Source organism: Vanellus vanellus, assembly GCF_965231255.1.
Source record: "Vanellus vanellus genome assembly, chromosome: 4".
NCBI lineage: Eukaryota > Metazoa > Chordata > Aves > Charadriiformes > Charadriidae > Vanellus > Vanellus vanellus.
Genome location: NC_138909.1, coordinates 26,613,134 through 26,638,873, shown reverse-complemented (window position 1 = coordinate 26,638,873; position 25,740 = coordinate 26,613,134). Strand labels below are relative to the sequence as shown.

General features: G+C 43.4%; 1 protein-coding gene across 1 annotated transcript in view; it reads left to right on the top strand.

The window, feature by feature from the left end:
- The first annotated feature begins 474 nt into the window (after window positions 1–474).
- MCUB (mitochondrial calcium uniporter dominant negative subunit beta) overlaps window positions 475–25,740 on the top strand; it is a 51,547-nt gene continuing 26,281 nt past the window's right edge. The window contains exon 1 of the mRNA XM_082482601.1: window positions 475–611. Coding sequence (XP_082338727.1) covers window positions 495–611 — 117 coding nt within the window. The 5' untranslated portion in view covers window positions 475–494. The remainder of the gene's footprint in view (window positions 612–25,740) is intronic.

Below are 25,740 nucleotides of genomic sequence, written 5' to 3'. Positions count from 1 at the left end.
TGGAAAGGAAACAACCTAATGCTCAGCTGCATAAAAGGCAGGTGCGCAGGTGGGGCAGAAATTTACCATTCCCTTAATCTCGCATGTGAGTACAGTTACTGAAACCCGTTTGCAACCGCAGGGAGCAGAAAGAGGGGAGGGACGGGCGGTTGGGGGGGGAACAGCACCTGTATGCAAAGGGCGGTGGGTTGCGCCCAGCGGAGCCGCCTCCCGCCCCGCAGCTCACCGCTGCCGCCCGGGGCCCGCACGGACGGACGGACACCCGGCGGGACGGAGGCGGCTGTCCGGCCCGGCCCAGCCCCTCGGTGGAGAAGAGGAAAAACGTACGAAACCGCCCGGGCCGCCGGAGGAGACGCCCTCCGCTCGGGCTCGCCCACGCCCGGCGCGGCAGCCAGCGCCGCCCGCCCGGAGCCCAGCCCAGCCGCGGCGGAGCGCGCCCGGAGGCGGCCCGGTCCCCTCCGCCGGAGGAGGAGGAGGAGGTCCGGTGCAGGACGATGCTGGCGGGGCTGGGGCGGGCGGTGCGGAGCGGGTGGCCGCCGGTGCTGCTGCGCGGCCGGGCAGCGCGGGGCGGGCGGGATGGCTGCCCGCTGCCGCCGCCCTCGGCGCCTCAGGTAAGAGGGGGGAGCGGGTGAGGTTCCCCGCGGGACGGCGTCGGGAAGAAGGCGGAACTCCCGCTCGCGGCTGCTGGCGCTTCGCCCGCCTTCCCCACCCCCGCCCGGCGGCGGGGCGCCCCGGCCGACCCCGGGGCCGCCCTGAGGCGCGGCGGGACGAAACTCGGGGTGGAGGTGAAGTTCCGCCCCGGCGCGGCCGTTCCCTCGGCCGGGCTGGAGCCGGAGAGGTCCCGGAGACCCGCCGCGGGGCCGTCCCGCTGCTGCCCCGTCCCCCGGGGCGCGGGGAGGCGGCGGGAGCGGGTGCGTGTGTGATCCCCCCCGCCCTGGGGCGTCGGTGCCTCAGGCGGGGCGGCCGTTGGCGGGGGCGGAGCCGCGTTGGCGGTTTGGGGACAGCCGTAACGGGCCCGGGGGGGGGGGGGGGCGGAGGCTGCCTCGGCTGTTTCTCGGGCGTTGCGTGTGGCTTTTCCCCGACCCCGGGGGACACGGGGGAGCGAGGTGGAAGCGGCTGGATTTGGGGCGAGGCGGGGGGGGAACCGCAGGCCGCGGTCGGCAATGGCCGGGAGTGAAACGGGGGCGAAAGTTTGCCCGAAGTGCTGTCACGGAACTGGATGGTCTGTACAAAAACAGCGGAGTGCTGCAGAGTCTGGGCTTCTCTTGGCTTTAAGAAGTCTCACAGGGCCCGATGAGTAGGAAGGATGAAGGCAAACGGGAAGGATGAAGGCAACTTTAAAAGTAAAGATCTGCCCGGCCGTAGGATAACGCAGTTCTAGAGTCCTGTGCAGCTGACTGCCGGTAGAGGAGACGGCTTAATCCTTGGTTATTCTTAATAATAGAGATGCTATATATGCTTGCAAGTGTCTCTGAGATGGGACCCGCCAAAGCCCCGTCCCTGCGTCCGGGGCCCATCCGCGGCGAGGGAGTCAGTGGGACGGGTGGTGACATCCACAGAAGGAAGCGCGGGGCGCTCCGGGGCTCGTTAGAGAGCGGCTTCTGCGACTGGGGTCTCGAAACTTGCGGTGGCGATTGGAGTTGAGTTTGTGCAGTATGAACTTGATACTTTTTGCTAAGAATTTTTGCACAGACTATTCAAAAAACCCTTTTACACAATTCGGTGGTATTGATGTGCCCCACCTTTGTTAATGTGGATTGCCCTTCTTGGCTTTGTCATACGTGTATATGAGGACGTTTAAGAAGGGAATTCAAGATAAATATTGACTTACCCTCCTTAATCTCCCAAGGTTCAAATGCAGTGTGCTAAAAACATCTTGCACCTCACTGAGAGCATTTACACTGTCATTCAGTGTACGCTGATACTACATATTCAGTTTGTCACCTCCAACTTCTCCAGAGTACTGCTTTGCAGTCAAGCTTCGTGCTTTTCTATGGCTCTAAAATGAGACTGAAAGCTGATAAAGCTTCAAGAAGAGCCACCACAAAGGAGAGGAGGAGGAGAAGCAGCTCTTGCTTTGGCGGTGCTGCCATTATAAGAAAGCTGCAAACTGATCGGCCCTGTTACTTGGTGGGATGGAACATGACAGTGACACGTCTCAGCAGTTAAATTCTTGCACTGGATAGGTTAAGGAGAGGGATGTTGTAATGTTGAGGAAAATTCTAATTCAGATAAATGTTTAATGCAAGGTTTTGTTTATTCTAAACTGGAAATGCTTGGAATAAATTAATGTAGAATGCTTTTTTATATATGCAATCCATAGTTCTAGTTTTCCTACAGAGTTGCTAGCACGATAGATAACAAAGCATGTTTATTTTTTTCCCCCTTCCTGTTTCATCTTTGGGTACCTTTCAAATTTTTTACTATGTGTCTGCAGAACAGTTCAGGCAGTTAAAAATTATTTGTTCTCTTAGACATTAAATGAATGGCCTGTAGCTGTATTTTCAAGCTAGTGAAAGTTAAAAAAAAAATAATCCAATTGTTATTGCAATTGTTTAGCTCTTTAGATTTTGATGTAATGCAGAATGTCAGTTCACGTACACACTGTCCAGTGCAAACACCGCTGTGATTATTTGCTTTATTTTTAAGCAGTATTTCTTGGTTTGGGCTTTTTTGGTTTTGTTATCATTGCAGTTGTGCATTGCTAGCTCTGCTGCTTGCCATTGCTGTTTGGATGAACGAATATTTTGCCTCTAGCTCTGGAAGGAAAAGTTGGTGTGCTTGTGCGGGGCTGAGGAAAGCAGGGCTCGGTCGCTTGTTGCCTTTGCAGTTGGTGTGATCTGGTGTCATCACAGGCCACGTTCTCCAGCTTGTTCCATGCTGCGTTTGGCCATGGGAATCGGTTTGCCCAAATACCTTTTGGAGCATTGGGAATCGGTTTGCCCAAATACCTTTTGGGGTGTTGACTGTAGGTTTCCATTTGTAAAGCTGGCCGTGATGCTTCAGTGGCCACGCAGGGTTGTGGTACGTGTCCTTGGTCATCTCATGCTGTGAGCTTATTCAGGCCCAGCGTTGATGGGAAGGTGTGCAAGTACACAGTGTATTTGTGTGCTGTGTTTTCACCTAATAAATACACTTCTGTGGGGACAAAGGAACCATTACTGTAATGGCTAATTTGCTGTAATTTTTCTGTAAAAGCAGGGATTGCTGTCCTAAAGAGCTGTATCCTTAACTGTTAGCTTCTCAGCTACACTTTCGGACAAAATGCACAACTCTTCTGATGGCTGTGATTAGCTGCTTTGCCTTTGGAGTAATGCTTATACAAATTCCTCTTAATTTTGTAAAGTTGAGTTTTTTGTTCTGTGATTTTTTTTTTTCTATTTATTTATTTTTTTAAGTGGCTAGTGCTTAGGCAGACAGTTTTTCAAACTAAATGAAGGATGTTATATGGTGTTCTTTGGACAGGCTTTCTTTTTAAACATAATTTTGTTCCTGAAAGGGTGTAGTTCATTTTGCTGGAGTCCCGGATTTGTAATGCTGCAGTTATTTCACATGTGGTGAAGCCTAAATGTTGCCAGCACTTTCAGTTCCTCTTTGCTTGCACGTTTTAACTCCTGCAGCTCTTGGTGAGAAAAATGCCCTGCTTGCACTGCTCTCCGGGAGGAGAAGCTTCCCTTACCATATCGCAATGGAGAACAGATGTGTTAACGCAGAACCAAAGCTTCATAAACCTTCTAAGCCAGGAAACATTGAAGGGGCTGGATTTAATATTTTATTTTTTTTTTAGCTGATCCTAGTCGGTTTCTCTGTAGTGCTGAATCCAACTGATCTAAAACTGTGTTGCTTTTTGTGGCCATTCATATACATGAGATTCCCGCTTTAGTCCATACTGTGGAGAGTTGTACCACCACGTCTACATCACTGGGGATGGGCAGCAACTGGGGAAAACGAAGCCTGGGTTCTGCAGTTTCTCTTCGCTTAAAACCAGGTTTCTTTACAGTCGTGCAGCTCCATTCTAGCTAAAACTGTTTCTATCCTGTATGAAGATGCTGGAGTGGTGACACTCTCCTGCAAAAGCCAAGGCTTGTTTTGAACAAGTAGGAGTGAGGGAACTAAAATGGGAAAGCTTTAATTTTTTTTCAGAGTGTGAGTTTACTTGACATTGTAAATTCAGAATGCATTCTTTTCTTGCGTGCAAAGTTCTCCTAAAATTGTGCCTCTGGAATACATTGGCAAGGGGAAAGATTGTGTGTAAGCTGGCAAGACCAAATTGCAATGGCTTCTGTGAAAAACATTACGGATTTGTTTTCTTCCTTGATCAGGATATCGCATGTGCTTGTTGCTGAGGGGAATTTTCTTCCTCGTTGCAAATTGCAGCCAGTAGGAGAGTCATTGGTTTTGCTTATCTGCAGAAAGCAGCGTAGAGAGGGGTTTGTTTTGGTGGTTTTGTTTGGTTTTTTTTTTTTTTTTTGGTGAGTTCCCAGTGTCATCCATATCTGCCAAAAATGTTTCTTTTAATGCTTTCAGCTGATAAGTTGTTGACTACCCCGTTCCTCAGACTGGCTTGAACTTTTTTCCTGTCCTTCCTGTTAGTTTTTATAGTTGTTCTTACTCCCAAATTACCATAGTGCTCCCAGCGTTATACCTATCCCGTTCGTCCTCCAGTTTTATACATTCTTATATGCAAGGAATCTAAATGTGTCCAAATAGCCACAGGATAATTTGAAATGTGTTTGTTTTTTTTCATTTGGGTTTTTAAATTTTGTCCCTTTCACTTTTGCACATACTCAGCTGTCGGGATTTCTGCGATACTTCATCACAGCAGCAACCCCAGGACATCCCAGGCAGCTCCAGAGAACTGAATTACCATTGAATGTCTTGGGTGGCTGAATATTTCACATAAGCGTGGTTTAAGTTCCTTCTCTGGAAATTGAGATCTAATTGGAGCCAAGAACTGGGAGTAATTGGTGGCCGCTGTGCCCGTTTTCCCCATCTTTCCTTCCCTTTAAGCCTTGCACAACAAGAGTTAGCTTGTTGATCCAAGTTTTGTTTTCTAAACAGAAACCTTGTGCTTATACTGGCGTATTTCAACAAAAAGATACAACCCACTAAACTGTTTGTTATTGTTCACTCTTACAAACAAACACTAATTTATAAATGCCTTAAAAAGGCCATTTAGAAGATCACCCGGCACTTGCTGTAGGAAATGTGCCTGCCTCAGCAAGTTTATTTGCCTTTGATACTGTGCCTATGCCAGGATAACAGGATGGCATTGGGGATGGCAGCTAGCTGTTCCCTGCTGTCTCTTCTCATCTGGCAGCTGGGAGATGGCTACATTTGCTCTAAGAAATGTGCGTTTGGGGAGAGATGTGATATATAGCTTTAGCTATATGTATATAGCTAATAATATATAGCTATGTGTACTTTTGCCAGGTAGTCTCATATGCTGCTCTTCTGCATCTTTTCTCTCTGGTACAGATTCTGTAGTAACTCAGTGGGGTTGTGAGATATTCTTGTATGTGCAGATTTAATTACCTGCAAAACACTAATTTCTTTTGGAGGTTTAGGAAATTTCAAATACCAGCTTCACTCAGTCTTTGAAACTGGCTTCAACAGTGTGACTTCCCAAAATTGTTGGTGTTTTCTTTCCAGCAGAGCGGATGACAGGAAAGAGACAAATTGGGATGTGCAGATCACATCAGCTGTCTTTGCACAGAATATTAGCATGGTTTTTTGCCCATTCTGAGTCCGTGTCAGCAGGTGTATGTCTTTGGTATTTGTGTGAATATGGCAATTCCTAAGAAAGGTGATGAAAAACAGATCCTGGAAAGTTGGAGGGGGCGCAGTTGTGCTCTTCAGGATGACAGGCTTAAAGGAGCTGGAGCTTTTGTGTGCTACATAGAGGCTGCGTGGTACTGCAGAAAATGTAAAGAAAGCCTAAAACTGAAATGCTGGTCTAACATTACTACCTATGTACTATTGTACTATGTATAATATTTTAGCAAAATTCCTGAAGAGCTTTCTTGTATGTGATACAGGAGCAATAATAGGCTGTGCTTCCCAAAGGTGGGGAAGTAAATTACTTCAAATATATGCAACAGGCTTATCATAAAGAAAAATAAAAATCTGCGTAACTTCCTTTCAATAACCGTATAGACATTGTGTTTTGGTGTGGTTTTTTTTGTTTGTTTTAATTTAGAAGGGGGAATAGGAATTGTCTTACCATGAAATGATAACTGTATCGGGTGCCCTATAGTTAAAGTAGATGACAGAAAATCATGCTGTGATATCATTTGAAGTGGATGCCGTGGTCATACAAACAGTGCTGTAAGTGTGAGTAATTTTTTTTATAGCTCATGGGATGAGGAACATCTAAGTTTCGCACTGTTCCTTCTAGCACTCAGGGCAAGGCCCTCACTTTCAGTTTTTGTGTACCTATAAAGAGACTAATACTAAACTTCTAGAGGATGTCTGAGAAAACTATTTTACAAATGCCTTGGGTGCTCTGAAGATTTGTCACAAATCACTGAAGTGCGGAGTACTTAATGCTGTTTACAAACCTAGTGCGTGTTCTAAGAATATGAATCTCTTCTGATGATGTGGGTGGGATTTTTTTCTTTTTACATTTTTAAGTTTTAAAATCATGTTTTAAAGCTTACAGGGCAAAAACATAGACCCTGTTCTAGAACTCATAATATCTTGATTTCTGAAGGGGCAGAAGGGGAAGGAAAGGGAAATACTGATTATTTTTTTGTTTGGTTGGTTTTGTTTGTTGTTTGGGTTTTGGTTTTTGTGTTCTTGTGGTGAGGACTTTACCTTCTGAAGTCCTTCTTATACAGTAAGATTTTTTTGTCATCAGAGAGGAAGCAAATAGTACATTTGTTCCCAAGATCTAGTTAAACATTAAAATCTTGATTTATTTTTTTTATTTTTTTCCCCCTTTCCCTTGAGGGGAAATGAGCTGAAGGATGACAAATGGAGTAACTGGGCTTGAGCTAGGCTTGCTTTCTCTAGGACCACCTTCACCCTGGTGGCATATTTACAAGCCAGCAGCAAAGGTGAATTTCTCATTGGGTCGCTCATTGCTGCAGGGGGATTCCTGCAGCCAGGTGAGAAGGCAGTAAGCTCTTCTCAGCCCGGAGGTGTTTCACAGTCGCTTCTGGGCCTTGTTATAATATGATGTTAACTAACTGTCTGCTAAAGGCATGTAACACCAGCTCTTGCTCTGGGTTGGTTTCTCTTCCCTTTTGCTCTTTTCCGGAAAGATGAAAGGGAGAGACAGGTTCTCTGTGTTGCTGCCTTGTCCTCTGTCGTGCTGTCAAGATATTGAGTGATAACTTGGTGATTAGGTTTACGTGGGGAAAAGGTGACTTTTTATAAGGTCGTTTCTGCCACTCTTGTGACTGCTCGCTGTGTCATTTCTGGTATCCCAAGCTAATTTGAGGACCCCAATGAACAATTAAATTAAGCTATTTGTTCTGTGAACTCGCGTAGGGAGGCTGGGAGGAGGGCAGCTTTCAAGCCTGCAAGTTATTTGCTGTAACTTTTTCCATCCTCAGCTGACGCATGAGACCTGGATCATCTTGAAATTGCATCCAATGCAGGTATTCTTACATGCTGTCCCCACTACACATTGTGTTTGCCAGGCAGGCTGCTCTTTAATTCCTGCGATACGTGGAGAGTGGCTTGGTCTATAAAAGTACTTCTGTACACCCGTTTGTAACTGATACAGCATATGAGGAATCTGTGGCGTGATCATGGTGAGGATAGATGGCTTACAGGGAATGCTTGACCCAAAGTCCATCACCCCCAAGTGTTGGGCAAGTGCAGATCTAGACTCTGAAGGTCAGGTCCATCACTAGTAAAACAAATTCCTGGTGTGAGAGTGACTCCATTTACTGTAATGCAACAGCTGAAGAAGGGAATAGAAGTTAAAAATGAACGTTGGTCAGCTGCCTGCCTTCTAAACATGGTAACTTTTGTAGTCCATAAGCTAATTCTCCTTCACCCCGGGGGGACTGGCTGGGGTAAGCGGTGCTCTGCTCTGCCTGTGCCAGGATGTTAGGTGTCAGCCGTCGGTGCGAGGATAAACAAATAGCTTTTGCACTTCTGTGAGAAAGACTGATGAGCACAACCTCCCTTTACTGGTGAGGAAACATTCAGTCCTCCCTCAGACTGAAATGTGAAAAAGATGTTTACTGTAAAAATGGAAAATTTGTACCTTTTAAAAGCTGCATTTATCGTGATGAGCACGGGCAATGCATCTTCAAAAGGACAGGAAAATTGAGTACATTATACACAGGCAAGATATAATTTACTTTTTTTTTTTTTTACTTTAGATAAACAATTTTGAAGCGATTATTTTCACATTTACCGTCTGGTCATTTAGATCAAAATTACTTCAATCTTGACATTCTAGCCAGATGGAGAGAAATAAATTGTCTTCTTTTAAGAAATGTTTTATTTATCTGCAAAGTAGGCAGCTATTTCATCTTCCCAGTATTTCCCCATTGGTACTTAAAAGTATAGTAAGAGACCATGAAGTTGATTTAGAGATCACAAAAGCATCTTTAAATGTCTTGTATGTTTGCCAGAGTGGAGGAAAAATTACATTGCTCTTCTTCCTGGCAAATCAAACAATATATCATGAGGACATCAATTTGGCCGGAGTGCTGCGATGGGGGAAAAGGTGTACATCTATGTTCAGTGCAGCCACCTGAAGCGCTTATGCCATACTGCTCACAGAACAGCGTTCCTATGGTTTTGTTTGAGGTTTCTTTTTTCTAGGGCATGACCTGACCTTCTCTGTACCTTCTCATACAAACTATTCATTATTTGGTATTCTGTACTTGCTTTTTGAACCAGCCTCTCTGCCTGTAACAGCACAGCTGTGAACATATTCCATGGTGCTGTCTGTGTCTGCCTTGCCCTAGTCAAGAAAAGAAACTGAAAGAAGTGCTTGCAAACAGTAAAATTAAATCAATTACAAAAATATTAGCCCAGTGGAAGAAATACATCTGTAATAAAATAAATACTATGTGAGAAGTTGAAGTTATGATCTTGCTGTCCTGAATGCTGTACCCAAGGCTAGGAATTCTGAATCAACTGAGTGTTGGAAGTCAAGGGTCTTGATCAGTGGCTCAGGTAAATATGTGATGCTGTTAACATAGATAAAATAATTGAAACTTAAAGGGAGTAATCTCTCACAACTATATCGTAAGAGCTGTGTATCTAATTTGTATATCTTACATGGTTTAGGTAGAATACCTGTGAAATGGCAGGGTTAGGGGTTTATCTTAGCTTCTCAGTGGAGCAGCTTCAATTTACCAGCCCCCCACCTCTCCCGCACCCTCCTGCAGCTTTTCAGGATTTTAAAATTTTGGATAAAACTACCAGGAAGTTGTTAACATCTCACCAGCTTCTTAAAAGACAGCAACAGTTTTTAAAGTTTACACTGAGCTCATGAATTGACAGGACTGAGGGAGATGAATTTCCCAGCTCTGTAAATAATACTGTTTTTTTTCAGAGCACTACTCGTGATGATATTTTTAACTAAAGGCAGGAAATGTCTTAAATTTGGGGAGGGAGGGAATGGAGACGCAGCAATTGGTGATCTTGAGCCTCTGTTTTCTTCTGCTGCCAGAGGCGAGAGGGTGAGCGCGTCTCTTCTGCCTTTGTTTTGATTTGGCTACGGGACGGCCCTGAATTATGTTTAAACAGGAAAACTGAATCAAGTCCTTGGAGCTTTTGTGCTGAGTAACCAAATGCCATGGTTCAACCCTACGCTGTGTCTGTGTTAGATGGGACTTTGCTTTTAGTTTTACACGTTCCCTTTTAATATTACGTGCTGCAGGTGATACCCTGGATTCTTGTTAGTGCCTTCCCAAAGGCTGCTTTTAAATGAGACCTGAACTATTCAGGCATCATGTTACTTGTGTTTGTGGCACACCTTTTGGCAGTTTGCTTGTTGGTTTTTCAAAAGCTTTTCCAAAAGCTTTTGAAGCTATAGTGTGTTGCCTGTAATATCCCGAAGCATAAGCCTCGCTGTAGGTGCAGCACAAGGAGACCGTGGAGGTTCAGAATGGGATGTTCTTAGGAGTTCTGCCCTCAGAGATGACCTGCTGCAGGATGAGTTGTAACTCGTTCAAACCAAGAAAAGTCGAATGAAAATCTTGAGACAAGATTTCTGCAGAATGTATTCCTATGCGCTGGCACCACAGCAGCATCTTTCATCTTGCAGTCAGTTCTGAGTGGTACAGTTTCTGAGCTAGCTGCAATGGCTTTCAGTCAAAAGCAGTTTCTCATAAGACAGGTAACACTGTTTTTTGCAGAGCTGGAGCTAGTCCCAATTTAATGTGCGGGCACTGACATTTCTGCACTGACTTTTCTACCACTTTTTTTCTCATTTTAATCTGTTGGTTGTGAGAGCATTCTCCAGTATTCTTTATTGTAGTAATTTTAAATCTCATAATTTTTCTGAAACCATAAAGTTTGACATGCCATAGGATATGAAACTAGTTCACATTTAGGCCTGTGTGCTATAGTCAGACGCCAAAGGTGTGTGCTCAGTGTTTGTAGCCTTTCTGGTGTAATAAAATCAGGCATGCTTGGAAGACCACAGTTTGAAGGTTGATGTTTCAGGCTTGGTCTTGCAGTGCCCTGTGACTGTAAGCACACTGGAAATGTGACTGAGCTGGAGCAATTTAAAGAGACATCAAATATCCCAGACCCTAAAATGGAAATATAGCTGTTAAGCCACGCATGCTCCTTGGAGTACCAGCCCCAAGCTGTTCTTCATGGCAGTGGAAGTGTAAAGTGAGTATATTTTGCTATAGATCAGACCCTGATACGACTTTGATCTGGGCAAACCATCATAGTGGTGCCGTTCTTCAGCATTTCATAATGCTGCACATACTGTAGCTTGCTTCCTTGCGAGTTGGTTACCTTACCTCTGCGATGGCTGTGTTACTTTTCTTGTGAACAGGGATGTGACTGTCTTTGGGGATTCTCCTAAGCCAGCCGATGAAAGCTGTAATCTCATTGGCATTTAAATATAAATACAGTTTTAGGTTGTTCGGAAGTAAGATCTTATAATTGTGCACTCTAACCACTAACAGTTACAGCACATCTTGTCGGACTTGGCATTAACTATCAGTAGATAATAGTTTTCTTGATGTATTACAGGAGCTTTTGTGCAAGTTGTGAATATTCATATGCAAGAAGTAACTGCATGAAGTTACATAATAAGGTAGATGCCATCAAAAGTTATTAACAGGCTTAAACAAAACCACTGATGTTGATTATTCATATGCTGCTAATAATTTTGAATGTTGTATAACATTTAGAATTCAAGCCCTTAGATACTGCTGTTGGCCTTTGTGGTGTTCCTAGTAGTTTCTAGATTTTGGATGAGGCTGTGCAATGGTGGGTCAGCCTGTTGTGTAATCCCGTGACTCAAGGACTTGAGCTTTAAGGGAAATATACAGCACCTCATGGCAGTGGGCAGACCAGCGAGATCCACTAGAAGAAGGCAGCAGCAACGTGCTGGTTCACAGGTCAGTGCATGCTCCTATGGCACAGGCTGATCTTACCTGCAGGCGTGTGTTTTTAAATGAATTTCAGTTATCTTATTCTGAGAGTGAAAGAAAATAAAGATATTGGGGAAACAACCTACAGACACTGGTCAGTCTCTTTATACTCTGTGTAGCCACAAAACAAGTGAGGAAAGAGGGTTTTCAGGACACTTATTAATCCATATCAAATCCTTGCTCTTGGAACTGGCACACTGAAAAAGCATATTGCAGCATATTGGTGGTGTCAAAGAGATTGTGACTATATTTTCCCTTATACTTTCTTCCAGGATGACAAGTTGCAAATGTGGTTATGAGTCTCTATTGCTCACTTGTTGTTAATCACGTATTTTTTCTAATTTGCTAGACTTTTAATAAGCCATCAATGAAAAAAATCAGACACTATTTTGCACTCCAGGATCACTCTTTATTGAGTCCTAAAGGTGTTTGTTATAAGCTACTGCAGCTTCTCCAAACTGCAGTTTTCTCAAGAAGATGCAAGTTTTGCAATATGAGAAAGATTTACAAGAATCCTTTTACTGTGTATTTGTGGGGAACTCAGCTCAACTCCCACCGTCTGTCTTTCTCACAGCAAAGCAACAGACAGTGGGAGAGCACGTCTGATCCTGTTTTCTGCATTTCGGTAAGGAGGATGGTGAGTTGATAGTCCTGGGTATCTGCATTTCATATTGCAGATGGTCTTGGATGCAGATTGGGCTCTGTGGGCATGATTATGCTTTTCTCTGTGGCTCGTTCTGAGTGGGCTGCTATACCCAGAAAACACTGTCCATATGGAAAGACTATCTGGGATCCTGGAGGCAGCGTGTAGCTGCTCAGTGTGTTGGTGCACCTGGAGCAGAAAGCCCTTCTGTATTGTGCGGTGTGTGTCTGGCGTGCACCTTCTTACTGGGTCGGGAAGAGAGCAGCGCTGCCAGAGCTTGTTTCAGGCTCTTGCTTCAGGATGCAGCTTTTGGTCTGAGTGTCAAATTCACAAGGTAACACAAAACAAAACAAAAAAATCCTTAATTCCGTAGGTTATAGGGAACAGAAGACTTTTTCCCCTTGGTATTTCTAGCAATGAATGTCCTCTGTGTCCATGTCAGTCACTTGACAGCAAGCAGTCCTTGAATATTTTTTGTGTGTGTATTTTTTTAGTGTCATAACTTCTCAGAAACATTTGGCACTTATTTTCTAAACAAAATATTATGGTTCTGTGTGCTTGCCTTCCATTGAGATTTGAGCCTTTGAGATGGATTTGAATAGTGGTTTTTTTTTCAAGCTCTTTCATAGTGAAGAGGATAGTACCTTCTTTTATAAAAACTGAGATTCTTATCCTGTAGGCAAGCAATTATAGAAGATCTGAAAAAAATAGCACAAGGATTTGGAGTGTATGCATATCTGTGAGTAGCTGATGGATATGTTTTGATCTCTGGGATTGGACTTTTTTAATTTGTTTTCTTAACTTGGTCAGCAGTATTGACCTAAGTTAAAGATTGACCTCACGTGGCTTAATGTGAAGGGTGTTGTTTCAGAACAGAATGGGTTTCAGCATCAAATTGATTTTCCAAACAAAGGATGTCTGATTTTTTGCCTTGATAATGTTTCAGGTATTTTCTGTCAAAGTATTTTTTTGGTCTTGTTCAAAAAATAAAAATAATTTCAGTTTTAGTGTTCAACCTCTCCTACATAATGAAAGAGTCAGTTAATCTGTACTAGCGTGATTTAACACAAAGTAGCTTGAGCAGACGTTCTCTTGCTAGTAGAATTTACAAACTCTGCTCAAACTAAGAAAGGTGTACCCGTCAAAGCACTACTTCTGCTGGTATAGCTTCATCTGCAGTAGGAATTCTGCCTTTTGAAACCTGTAACGAACAGGGGGGGTTTACAGCCAAAGTCCTAGATTTGGTGAAAGCCGAGGAACTGGTGTTAATCCTAGTTTAAGATCTTTGAAGGAAAAAGAATCACTGTAACTATTTACCTGTTCTGCATATATGAGACGTTTCTGTACTGAGAGGATGTGTTGCTATAACTATACTACAAATATTTTTTTTTTGGACACTGACAAACAGGAGACATAATATTTATAACCACAATTTTTGAGTTTAATTTACAGCAGTTACTAGTCAGCTGCTTCCTGTTTACTTTGAAAATTCTAAGCTTAAAATATTTAGAATAGCATGCAGTCACACTATTAATATACTTATGCATTTAATTTAGGGTAGGGTATTTAAAATAATTAGAAACATGAAAGAATGTGAGAGTGATGCTCTGATAAACATACAGGGATGTCTTGATATCTAGCAGTGTAACTGCCACTAGATTTTGCTATTGATTGATAATTTTCTATATTGTGGCTGATAGCTTTGATAATTAATGGGGAAGACGATTTGAGTGGATTTTTATATTAGACACTTCAGAGCCAGCAGTAGTAGCTAACGGACTCCCATAGATATATGTCCTGTGTCTTTGTTGAGATGTTTGCTGATGATAGCTATATCAATAAGCTCTTTCTAATGTTGACAATGCCTTAGCAGAACTAATGTGAAAACATTTAAAATATATATAACTCCAACATTAAGATCTTAATTATAGTGAGGCAAGATCCAAATCCATTGTTGAGCCAGATGGACACTAATTACATCTATCCAGTGATGCTGTGAGTCAAGGTGAGGGGCTTGTTAACAATAACATGTCAAATTGTCTTTTTCTTTGCTAAAGCAGAGGTTAAGAGTGCTGATAGGTACTTAGTAGAAGCCAGAGGTGCTGTCTCTCAAAGCAGCGAGATGCTGCCAGCCAGTTAATTGGTTATATCTTGCTTCTGAGTGAGGCAGAGACTCTCAGTTTCTGTTCATCATAGAGCTCTGTGGGAGTCCGGATCTGGGAGCCGCCGACTCTCAGCACACTGGGACGCCGGCGCTGTGCCCGCCTGCCAGCCTGGCCTTCAGCAGGAGCCATACTGCACCTTTTTGCACCAGCACCATGGGATTCTGATCTCTCTTTTGTAGAAAGGACAGAGGCCAAATTGCAAGCTGTTTTTTCTCGCTCGCTGCCAAATGCAACGTAATCATCTGTTTTGTTGCTACTAATTTTGAAGTAAATTTAATTCGTGCTAATAAAATGCCTGCAGAGTGAGTCCTGCGTTCTTAGTGGAATATAGAAGTGAAACAGCTGGTGTGATAATGAGATCCGCTGCTTGCTATGGATCCAAAGGTATATTTGGGAGTGCAGTCCTGGCATTACTCTTCTAATGGTGCTGGTGACAGTTGAGCTGGAGTTACAGGAATAAATTATGTTCCAAATTGTCATTAAAAAAACATTTCATCTGCTGAAAAGGGTCTACCTAGAGGGTTTTGCTGCAAATCAGAGGTGTGGATGAAAGCTGCTCTGTCTTGTCTTTGCAGTGGCACCTAAAGACATATAAAGAAATCGCAATGTTGATTAGATTCACGGACGTGTCCAGAACTGCACTTCAGACTGGTCCTTTGGATTTGATGCCTTTGTAGCATTTTAATCCATATGAATGTACTTGATTTTCTTAGCAAATAGATTTACAGGTTGGGACCCTGTAACTCCAGCTCTTGGGATTTTTAGGCAGTGCCTGTTCTTTTCTGCAAGCTGCTCCAGTGATCCCCTTTCAGTTTTGAATGCTGACAGGAGCAGAGCTTTAAAGGATTCAGCTGACTCTTTTTCCGAGGGAGAGCTGAATGTACTGGATACTGTAAGTTTAATTTTGACAGGCTCAAGACATAAGGAAAGAGGAAAAGAAGGAAGAGAAGTAACTCCGGCCCCTCCCTCCTTCAAACTCCCCAGGGAAGGAGGTGCCTCGGTGCTGTCGTCTTTGCTGCGTGGAGCGCTGTGCACTCACTCTCTGTCTGGAACAGACAGTGGCCAGGACTCATCTTGCATCCTCAGAAGGGTAAGATAAATTGGGGCTGCTCTACACTTGCTACCTATCGTTCCCTGTAGATGCTGAGGCCTGGAATTGGCTGATGACTTTTTCCACGTCTGCCCTTCCCCACCCTGATCTATATCCAGCTGGAGAACAGTTGATCCATAGCTGTGAAATACCACCCCCTCTGCCTCCTCCAAATAATTTTAGAGACTAAGAATCATTCTCTCGCTCTGCTAATAGTTGAGAGAAGAGCAAGTTTTTCTAATTTGTGAAGCTGAAGCTCATAAAGCAACAAGTGTAGAGCAAACAGTCAGATGATTTCTTATCTGAACAGATAAGAGGAGTGGCTGAAGTTCATCTCAGATTAAACGCTGTCGTAGGATCCATTCACATCCCATAGGAGGAGTATGCTGACGTTGCTAAATATGATACGCTGTCAGCTTCTGACCACATGGGAAGATGAAAGCATGATGCTGAAGTAAAGTTAGGGAGAATCAAGCTGAGAAGTATGTTGGCATGATTCTAGTAGTTAAATATTTACCAGAAGCAGACTGCTCTTAGAGTCTTGTTTTTCTTCAGCCATTGTTATAATAAGGTAACAAACCATGCACAGATCATAGTTCTCCAGGGAAATGGCTGCAAAGGGTCCTGCTTCTTGAGCAAGGACAATTAATGTCTGGTTCCTTTAAAAAAAAAAAAAAAGAAACTAGAATATATTGATTATTTGTTAAGAGTCCCTGGAAGACAAAGTTTCTGCTTGAGCTGTAGAGTTTCTGTAGCACAGTGTAAGGGAATATTCTGCCTCTAAGTTCATTTCTGCAAGTATCAGGAGGGGTGCTGGCTGTAAGAGGGTGGCTGTAAAGTGAACGTGAACCTAGTGGTTAGGTGAGCTCAGATTTTGCTCTTTATCAGCTGCAAGTTCAGTAGCCAATCTTATCTCTCTTTAGCCTGCTGTTGGTAAAGGAAGGACTTCTCAAGCCTGAGGTCCTGACAGTAATTTGCATTAGTGCTGTATCAATGGGTGCAGTGATTATGCAAGACCTCTCTCCTTACCGCAGATCACTTTTTCAGGCATGGTGCTGAGTTTGCCAGCTTGATTTGGTGTTGTCCTCCTTCACAGCCCCCTTCATGCTTACCCTGGTTTCTCCCACCGGACTGGAATCCTTAATGCTCCCACAGAGGTCCAGAATCCCCGTTACATGGAAGGGGAAGAGCAGCGGCAGTATGGCAACACCTGCTGTGTCTTAACACAGCTGCTAACATCACCCTGCAGCTGCTGCTACTGAACAAAGAGAGCGTGCTTACGTGTACCTTATGTTTCCCACATGCAGAATACAAGATGAAGTTCTGAAGTGGCCGGTGTATTTTTTTCCAGGCCTTGCTGTCTCACTGGTGCTGAAAAAATAGAGCCATTTGATAAGAGATAAATAACTGTAAATTCCTCTTGTGTCTCAGTGAAATCCAATGACACAGATGCTGAGAGAGTAACTGAAAGGCATCTGAAGAGCCATGTAAAAGTGGCAGTCTTTAGGGGGGTCGACATAGTACTTATTTTGTAATTTTTGTTGTAATAAAGTAAACTTGAAGATGCTTGATATTCCATTTTACTAGACACTGTCTGAGTGTTAGACAAAAAACTGCTAGACAAAAGAAAAGAGCAAATGTAATACTTTTGTTGTGCTCCTCCCCATCTCCCTGGGAGGAAACCCGCTGGATTTTGGCACTCCTGAATAAAGGTTTTAATGATGAGGAAAATGTGTGAGTGTGCTAGGGTAGTAGGAAAGACCAGTGTAATTTTGTGTTGCACGTGTGGGAGGAATCACTTCAGGGTACAAGAGAATAAGAACGCTGATATGACAGTACCTGAAATATTATATTAGGCTTCAGTGTTCCTATTACCATGAGAATATTGATCAATGAAGGGAACTCAAAAGCAGTGTAAATGGGTAGAAGCTGTAGGGATTAATTTACGAGGAAAAAATTAAGAATTAAATATGCATGACTTGCCTAAGCAGTAGCTACAGGGGTTCACAAATCTAACAAGCATGAGAGGTGAAAGCATGGAAAAAAAGAAAAGAACTGCGTGTGCAGTTGGGGATAAGGCTGAAATGGAAACTTTAAGTATCCTACGCGTGACTTCCTAGGAGTGAAATGGTCTGAACAAATACCCTGCTCTGGGAGAGGACAGGAATTCATTACTTGAGGTACACAGAGCTATGCTAGACAAAAGTCTAATAAATATGTAGCAAGAAAAATCCTGTCCTTTTAGGGCAATTGGATGTATGCATTGAGTCTGGCTTCATCCTGTGACATTAGTCACATTAGTTGTCAGTGTTATTTGAATCTAGTGTGGAGGACACACAACACAACAGGAGTTAACCGTGCTGTCTTGGGTCCTACAGGCAAATGGGAATTTATAAACCTGACAAACTCTTCACTCTCTTCACATCCTTGAACACCAGGTTGATGGGAGGAGAGTGTCACAGTCCTTTTGGATCTTTCACATTTACAGGACAATGTACTCTGTAAATTAAATTTTACTTAATGAGCTCATTAGGAAAGAAAACAGACAAATGTGTCAAACGAGCTCAATCCCCTTTGTACACATTGGTCTAACATGTGAATTCACTAATTCATCACTTAATTAATGAGATTTCTGACTCCCAAGTTCTCTGGTTTGTAACTTGTGCACCTGTGAGCAAAGGTTACCTTGCTGAGGGTGAGAGCGCTCGTCCATCCTCCTCCCGCACGGTGCGGACGTCCCCTGTGCTACACTGGGAAGCACGAAAGCTGCAGCAGTCCGGCTGCTGCTGGTTCTGCTTCAGAAGCTTTTTGGGTAAGCTGAGGAAGCTGGGTCTATGCCATTTCCATAGGTTAGTGGATTCTGAAAAAAATGATTCTGAAAAAAATGCTAGACAGTTGAAATGCAAGGGTGATGGCTGCAGGAGGCAGCAAGCTGCAGGTGATAACAGCTGACTAATGACCTTTTGCCCTTCCTGCCCATTGTGTCCTGCCAGCGCATTGCTCTCGCTTTGACGTGACAGCTCTGCTCCCAGCATACATCAGGCCTTGGGATGGGCTGCATGTTAGCCAAAATCTAAGTGAACAGGCACAGAGAGACTTTCTCAGACCTGCCTCTCCATCTGATGGTCAGGCTGAAGCTAAGTGGCAAGAACTCCTCCTCCTTTGCCAGGGACTGGTCTTTGGACCTTTGCTGCTCTTCCTTGGGATTCGTCTTTGAGAATGTACCAGTTGCATTTTCTGCTACTTACGGTCACTGAAGTATGCAGGTGTGACAGAAGTCTACCTGAAACGGGTAGAGTTGGCTGCTGCACAGCTGCTGTGTGCTGCACTTGTTGCTTCGACCTGTTGCAGCTATTTTCTATGTTTAGCAAAATAGTTGAAGGCTATGAAGTTGGATGTCCTAAAACCAGGTTGCTGAGTGTCTTTAATACATGTGATCTTTGTAGTGATAGTAGTGAGACAAAGCAGAATCATAGGGCGATGAGGACGTCAAGCTGCTGTACTTTATGAAACGCACGTTAAATGCACTTGTATTTTGCTCTTTCAAAGAGGAGATGTATGCTGTAGAAAGGAATAGAAACATTCTTGCCCTGTTCTCATTCCTCCCTGGGCATCCCTAAGGGATCTGCCCACCCATAGTTGAGTGGAGAGGATGCTGAGCTAGCTGGACTCTTGTCTGGACCATGATAGCCATTCATAGGGTCTGAGATCAGGTCTTCGTTTCAGTGTGATTCTTTCTTCTTGACATCTGATCTGCCATGCCTCCAAAATACAGGCAGCAGATGGGACAGCACCCCCCAAAAAACAAGGCGCTTTGAACAAAAAATAGTTAAATCAACAAAAATATGCACTTATAAAAAAAGTAGGATTTAGACATTATAGATTGTAAACTATCCATCTACAACTTTTTAATTTTCAATGTAATGTGTATCTTGGTAGGGTTTTCTTCTGCTGAGTCTGAGAACAGTGGAGCACGCAGTACTCTTTCATGTGTGATGCAGAGATGATACTTTGATACACAGGTTTTGTTCTTTGCTCCACTATGGGCTTTGTGTGTTACCTTTGGCAAGCCACTTAAACTGTGTTGTTTTTTCAGTCTGGGTAAAGAAGTAATTGTACTTCCCTGCCTGCAGCAGTTGTCTGAGGATCAGAGAGAGAGATGCTCAATTATACTGTGAAAGAGAGACTTATAATCAAATTAGCTGTAAGTGCTCTAAAAGATAAGAACATGTTTCCTGCCTCCAACCTTTCCCTCTTTTCCAAAGCAATCCTTTTAAAAAACTCTTTTGGCAGGCTCACTGCTTTGTTGTTGAGCAGTGAATACTGACAGATGTTATGTTCTGGGAGGAGGTGCTCTTTACTGTCTGTGCCTGAACACCCAGCAGTTGAAAATAAAACACTGGAAAGGATTCAGATGCCAAGTGTTCATTCCATTTCATATTTGGGAAGCCAACTGTGATTAGGATGCCAACCGTGCAGGGTCGGGCTGTTGAAGTGGAGGCATTCTTCAGAGAAGCGAGGAGCTGGGGAGGGCTGTCTCAGGGCACCCCCTTCTCCTTTCGTGGTGGGTGTCAGTCAGCTCCTGACTGTCACAGGCTGGAAGTGAGGGATGTATCGGAGCAGCTTCTTCTTGAGCATCGGCTGTAATGAGACAGGAGTGTGACTTTCTTTCCGCAGTAGGGGCTAAACAGTGACGTGAACTAAAGCTAACGGTGTGGTGTAAAGAGGCAGCACCCCACAGAGACCTAGGAATCCTACAGCCCTGTACAAAATTTTGCTGTTGTTGCGAGTTTAATTTTCAGAAAGCTCTTGTTCTTTCCTAAATTTAAGCTGTTTTGTTATTGTTTAAGTGCAGCTGTCCCTTGAAGGGTTGAATTCATGAAACACAGTTAATTTTGTCAGATAGTTAACAATTACTTTATAAAATCCCAGTGAACTACACAGTGCAAAGTAAATATAGGTTTTCAGCACTTTTAACTCGTACACAGGTATGTTATTGGCTACTGGAGCCTGGCTAAATCTTCACGCTCTGAGCCAATGGATATTGTCAGTAGTTGTTCCAGTTCAGTCATCAGTGAAATATTCACAGATTTACAGTCAGCTTAGAAGTGAAGCTGTCAAAACAACCCGCCTGATAGTGATAAAGAAATAACTATCAGAGAAGTGCCAGGTAGCTTCCGGGCTGAAGTGTTCCACTTCAGAAATTTCAGCACCATTTGCTTTTTGTATCATTTCCGAGAAATGCATAAATAAAAATTCTTTCTTGTTTGTGTTCAGGATTTTGAAATGTCCAAACTTGTCATCTGGCCATTGTTTTTAGTGTTTTTTTTTTTTTTTTCTATTTTTCCTGGCGAAGAAAGAAAGAGGAAATAGATGAATGACTTACTACAGGGTTGTAAAAAAAAAAAAAAACAAACACACTGATGGATGAATTTATACATCTTAACTGCCTGACCACATTGTCTGTAGGCAAGTGGTTGAATCTTGTTGTTTTAAAATTTCCAAAAGAGACTGTCATATTAATAGTAGTGTGGGTTAAATAGAAACAAATAGAAATGCAGCAGTTAAGGTCAGCTATTTCCCATCCGATTTCTTAAACACAGGTCAACTTTTCAGATGGAGGAAATGAAAGGAAACGGTTCTATTGTACTGGGCTGGGTGGAAGGTCTTCCTTTCATGCTCTAAGGAAAGTAGGAATGGTCTCATCTGGGATCCAAGTGAGGGTATATTAGGAAAGTAAGTGCAGACTGAAAAAGAGGTCAATTTAGAGAAATAAGCCAAAGCTGCAAACAGATCATCACCCTTCTGTGTAGGAGGGATGAGAATATTGTGTCTTTGTTTGCCACTATGCAGTGTCAATCTCAAAAATGCTGACTGCTTTTCTTGTCCCATTGTTTTCGTTTCCTTTGCCTGCTCTTTCCATGCTGGTATTTTTTTTCCTCTGTAGCTTCAAATGAAAGCCATAAAGATGAGAGAAGCAAGGGGCAGAGGCACTAGGGAGAAAGCCCAGCTCCTGCGGAAGCAGATGCATCAGGTGAGAAAGCAGCACACAGTCTGTGTTCCCTGCAGCATGCAGATTGTGGTTGGCTCCACTGCTCTGGAATATTGCTTAAGTGTGTGTCCCAGCCCTCTAAATCCGTGTCTGCAAATCTTCATTTGGGCCACTCTGCTATTTGGCCTGACTGTTCAGGGAATTGGTATCTAGTCAGCTGGTGACCTACCTGAGGACGCCAGACAGGATTATTGTCACTGTGGGGACATCTTTTAAAGGGTATGTGCAGTTCCAGTGGCAGAGGAAGATTTCAGGCAGAGAAGGATGACACAGAGCTGGGAGTACAAGCTCCACACCTTGCCGTTCCCTCGCCTTCTTGCACTGTCTGCATGAGCTGTGTGGGCATCTCAGCCCCTCCGTTAGGTGAGCTCCTCTTCTACAGCTTTGCTGTTACATTGGTGGCAGCTCTGTGCATCAGTGCTTCAGATAAAAGTCATGCTTTCCATGTGACATATTTAGAATACAACATAGTTACCACTGCAGCAAAATTCAGCCTTTCTTGTGACTTTTCCTTTTAGGACACAGACTTCGTTTTTCCATTCAGAAGACAACTGACTTCCTACTTGGTTGTTTTGGTTTGTTTGTTTTCTGATCCAGTTCAAGATAGATAATGTCCCGTAGGCAACTTCTTCAAGGTTAATTTAGGCTAAGACACTCCTTCCCTGGTTACTTTTTTTCTGCCTGTTCTTTTGTGCTTAGATTACAGAGTGAATCAACTTGAAATCTCTTCTGCCTCTCTTCTCCTACTCTATCTTTTTATTGTTTTCCCTCTCCCTCTGGGCTGGTTTTCAGTTGGCTCTGTTTCATGTTCTGGTTGATCAGCTGGTTGTAGCGATGAAGCTGGGACAAGGCATTTTGCTGTGACCTGTACTCTGTATCTCCTTAAGACAATCATAAAATTGTCCTGATGCTCCTGAACGCTCAGCCAAGGAAATATGCTTGCAAGCACCCCCAGGCTAGCTGAGGGAGTTGCAGGAGTATTGGAGATTGAAAGCAGTGCTCCCAACAGAGATTCCTTGAAGCCTTTCTTTTTCTCCCCCCTGCGTCTGTCCTTCCTGCCCTGCAGAGCTCCAGCAGAAAGGTTGTTTATCCTTATTATGGAGGGTCGGCAATTTTCAAACATTAAGTCTAGAAACAAAGAAACTAAACCCTTAATTTGCAGTTTGTTTTTGTTGACATCTCAGGCTCTCTTAGAGGAAACACAGCTGTACCTAATACTTTTAAAATTGAGGTGGTAATAGCAAAATATAGGCGAGATCTTAGGGACTATTAAAATGCAAACTGAGAGTCAGAGGGAGGTGTCACCATAGGAATGGTGGCACTGGTGGAGGAGACAAAATTTAAGGTACACAAGCTGTGGATAGAAAAGCAGTAAGTCTCTGGTGCCATAGCTTGGCGTTGCGATGCCAGTCACGTCTGCCCTGCTGAGCTCCCCTCTGATGGAATTAAACAGTACAGAAAATACAGACATCATTGCTGAAAAGAGCTTTACAGCTAATGCACTTCAATTTTGTACTTTTAGGCCTGCAACATACTGTGAAAGCTTGAGCCGTTCCATAGCTACGGCAACCCCCTTCCCTCTTCCGTCGACTTGCTTTTGCAGAATGTTTTGTTAAACCTACAAGTGGTTTGGATTCATTCTTTGGAATATGAGGAAGTGGGATTTTCCTTATTTAAATGAATACGGGAGACATAGTTGGTTGTCAGGCTTCTTCTGAAATACCTGTTTTGTTTTGGGCTGCATTGCTCTGGAGCCTCACAAAACATGAGTGTTGCCTTGCAGGAACTCTCTATTCTGTGTAAATTTGTATGTGCAAAACTGATGCAGAGTTAAAGATCCCATAACAGCCTTTCTTGATGTTTATATTCAGGTAGCCTGTGGTGATGTGATTATAGGTTGCATAGGACAAGCTGTCATAGTTAGATGGCTCATGGACCTAATGAGCCCGTTTTTCTGCAGATATGTGACAAATATTGCCCCGGTCCTCACCCACAGGATTTGCATTGTCGGGCAGGGAGTGGGAAGTGTCGGCGGGTCCCCGGCTGGTAATGCAAGGGCTGTCTGCCTGCCTGCCTCTGGGAGTGGGTGAGCCATTGCCTTTTCCTCCCTGGGGGTGTTGATTTGCATCTCTCTTTTCCACTCAGCCTCAATTTTTCCGTGCCACATTGCAAGAACATAATAACCTTGAGACCTCTACCATTTCTCAAGATTGAGTTGAAATTTGCTGGCAGGTTCAGAAGCTTTTAGGATAAGGAGAACAGGTAACTCTCTTACAGCAGCATTGCTTCCTTACAAACCTGTGCTGTGATCATGGTGCATGGGTATAGTGCAATGCGTGGAAAAAGTGAATAATTTATCTTAAGAAATACTACTGGAGGAGATTCGACACTGTGGTGTCAGGTGGGGAGTGTCTGGGGGAGAGAGGAAGCACGATGTCTCGGTGTGTGAGCATGCTTCAAATGCTCATTTCTGGCTAGGCACAGGCAATTTTGTGCCCTTAAAACCATGGTTCAAGCCTATACCTACCAGTGTCTCTTTACATGGAGGTAAAATCGCGTTGTTGATTTTAGAAAAAACTTCATTAGCCAGAGGGGTTTTTGTTTGTTTTTAATCTTGTAGGCAGCGAGGAGGACAATGCATTTTGCTCAGTGCAGCAGCATGCTGGAGAAATAGAACAGATGGCAAATGGAAATCTTTGTAATTCTATCTTTAGATTATTTTCTTCCTTTTGTCAACTTATTTGTTACTCTTTTGACCACTTTGGTCAGGTGTATTTGGGCAAGTGCTGAGATACATGATGGATCTCTTCCCATATGCAGCTGTTCAACATGCTGATAAGACTGTAAGAGACTTCCTTTAAAGAAAAAAAAAAACATCTCTTTAGACTACTGAAGCCCTTTGATTGCTCCATGAAAGTGGTTTCAATGCCTGTGTTTGTATTGCTGGTTGGTATGAATAAATACTGTGCTAGTTCTTGAGAACCGGCTGCCACGTGTTACAGAAAGTTTAACAAAAATACAACATAATGGACAATTTATCAACACCAAAGAAAAAGTTATATGGTTTGGTACATTGTGGAGATAACACAAATGATAGGAAATTGAGGATCTTCTGCCGATGTGACAGGCACTGGAAGACCACCTTGGAAACCCCAGAGGTTGAGTGGGGGAAAAGGTGCTTACAATCACTACCAAAATAGGTGTTCAGCTGGTTAAAACCAAATCCCCAGACTTCTAAGCTTTTAGCTTGTTTACAAGTCCTCTCTTGATACCGCTTAATTTTATTCTCATCTATCAAAATCCCATGCAAAGCTACTGGAAATTCAAGAAGTCTTGCTTAGGAGTCAGCTGCTCTTTCTGGCTGGCGAGGATCAGCAGCCCCCTGTGGCCGCGTGGGTGGCTCTGCCCTGGTTGCTTCGCTCTTGGTGGACCTGAAACAACACATGGGGTTTTCTCCTTGCTGCGGGCTTCAGGATGCGATTCCAGATAGTAAGGCTGGAATGCCAATTTTAAGGTTCTGCAAGTAATGAGCGCTGTTAGGCAGCAAACCAGAAATAGAATCAAGCTGGATCAACCCAAAATAATATTACTGTTCCTTCCTGAAGAGAATTTTTAAATGAACGGGGGAGTTCACTGACCACATCCACCTAGTTTTCAGGCTTTTCTAATTTGGACCAAGGACAGGAAGGATATATCTACCAAATAGCTAGTGAAGTTCATGATGATGCCTCTGATGTCATCTTCCCATAGCTCAGGGCTTGGGATGCTTATCTCTGCTCTAGGCAGAACAGGAGTATGACTGTACAGAGTGACCTGTCATTTACCTTTGTCAGTTAACATGAAAGTCTGGCTAATAACTATTCCTTGATTTGTTGCTTTAATCTTCTCGATTAAAGAAGATTTGACATAGCATTTGACATTGCCTCCCTTTCCTTGGGGAAAAAAATGAGTCCCTAAGTCCCTTAAAGAGAGTAAATGGTTTTCTTAAGAATTTCTTACTCTGTTTTGTCTACATGTGAAGGCTGTGACCTTACTTGTAGGACATTAACTATGAAATAAAATTGAGTAATTTTTTAAAATGATGATGCCAGAGACTTTTTACTGATTGCCTCAAAATTGCCTGCGGCCGACAGCTTTGAATTTCAAAACAGAAAGGAAAGGAATTCAGCTACTCATCATTTGACAAAGGCTGGGCTCTGGCT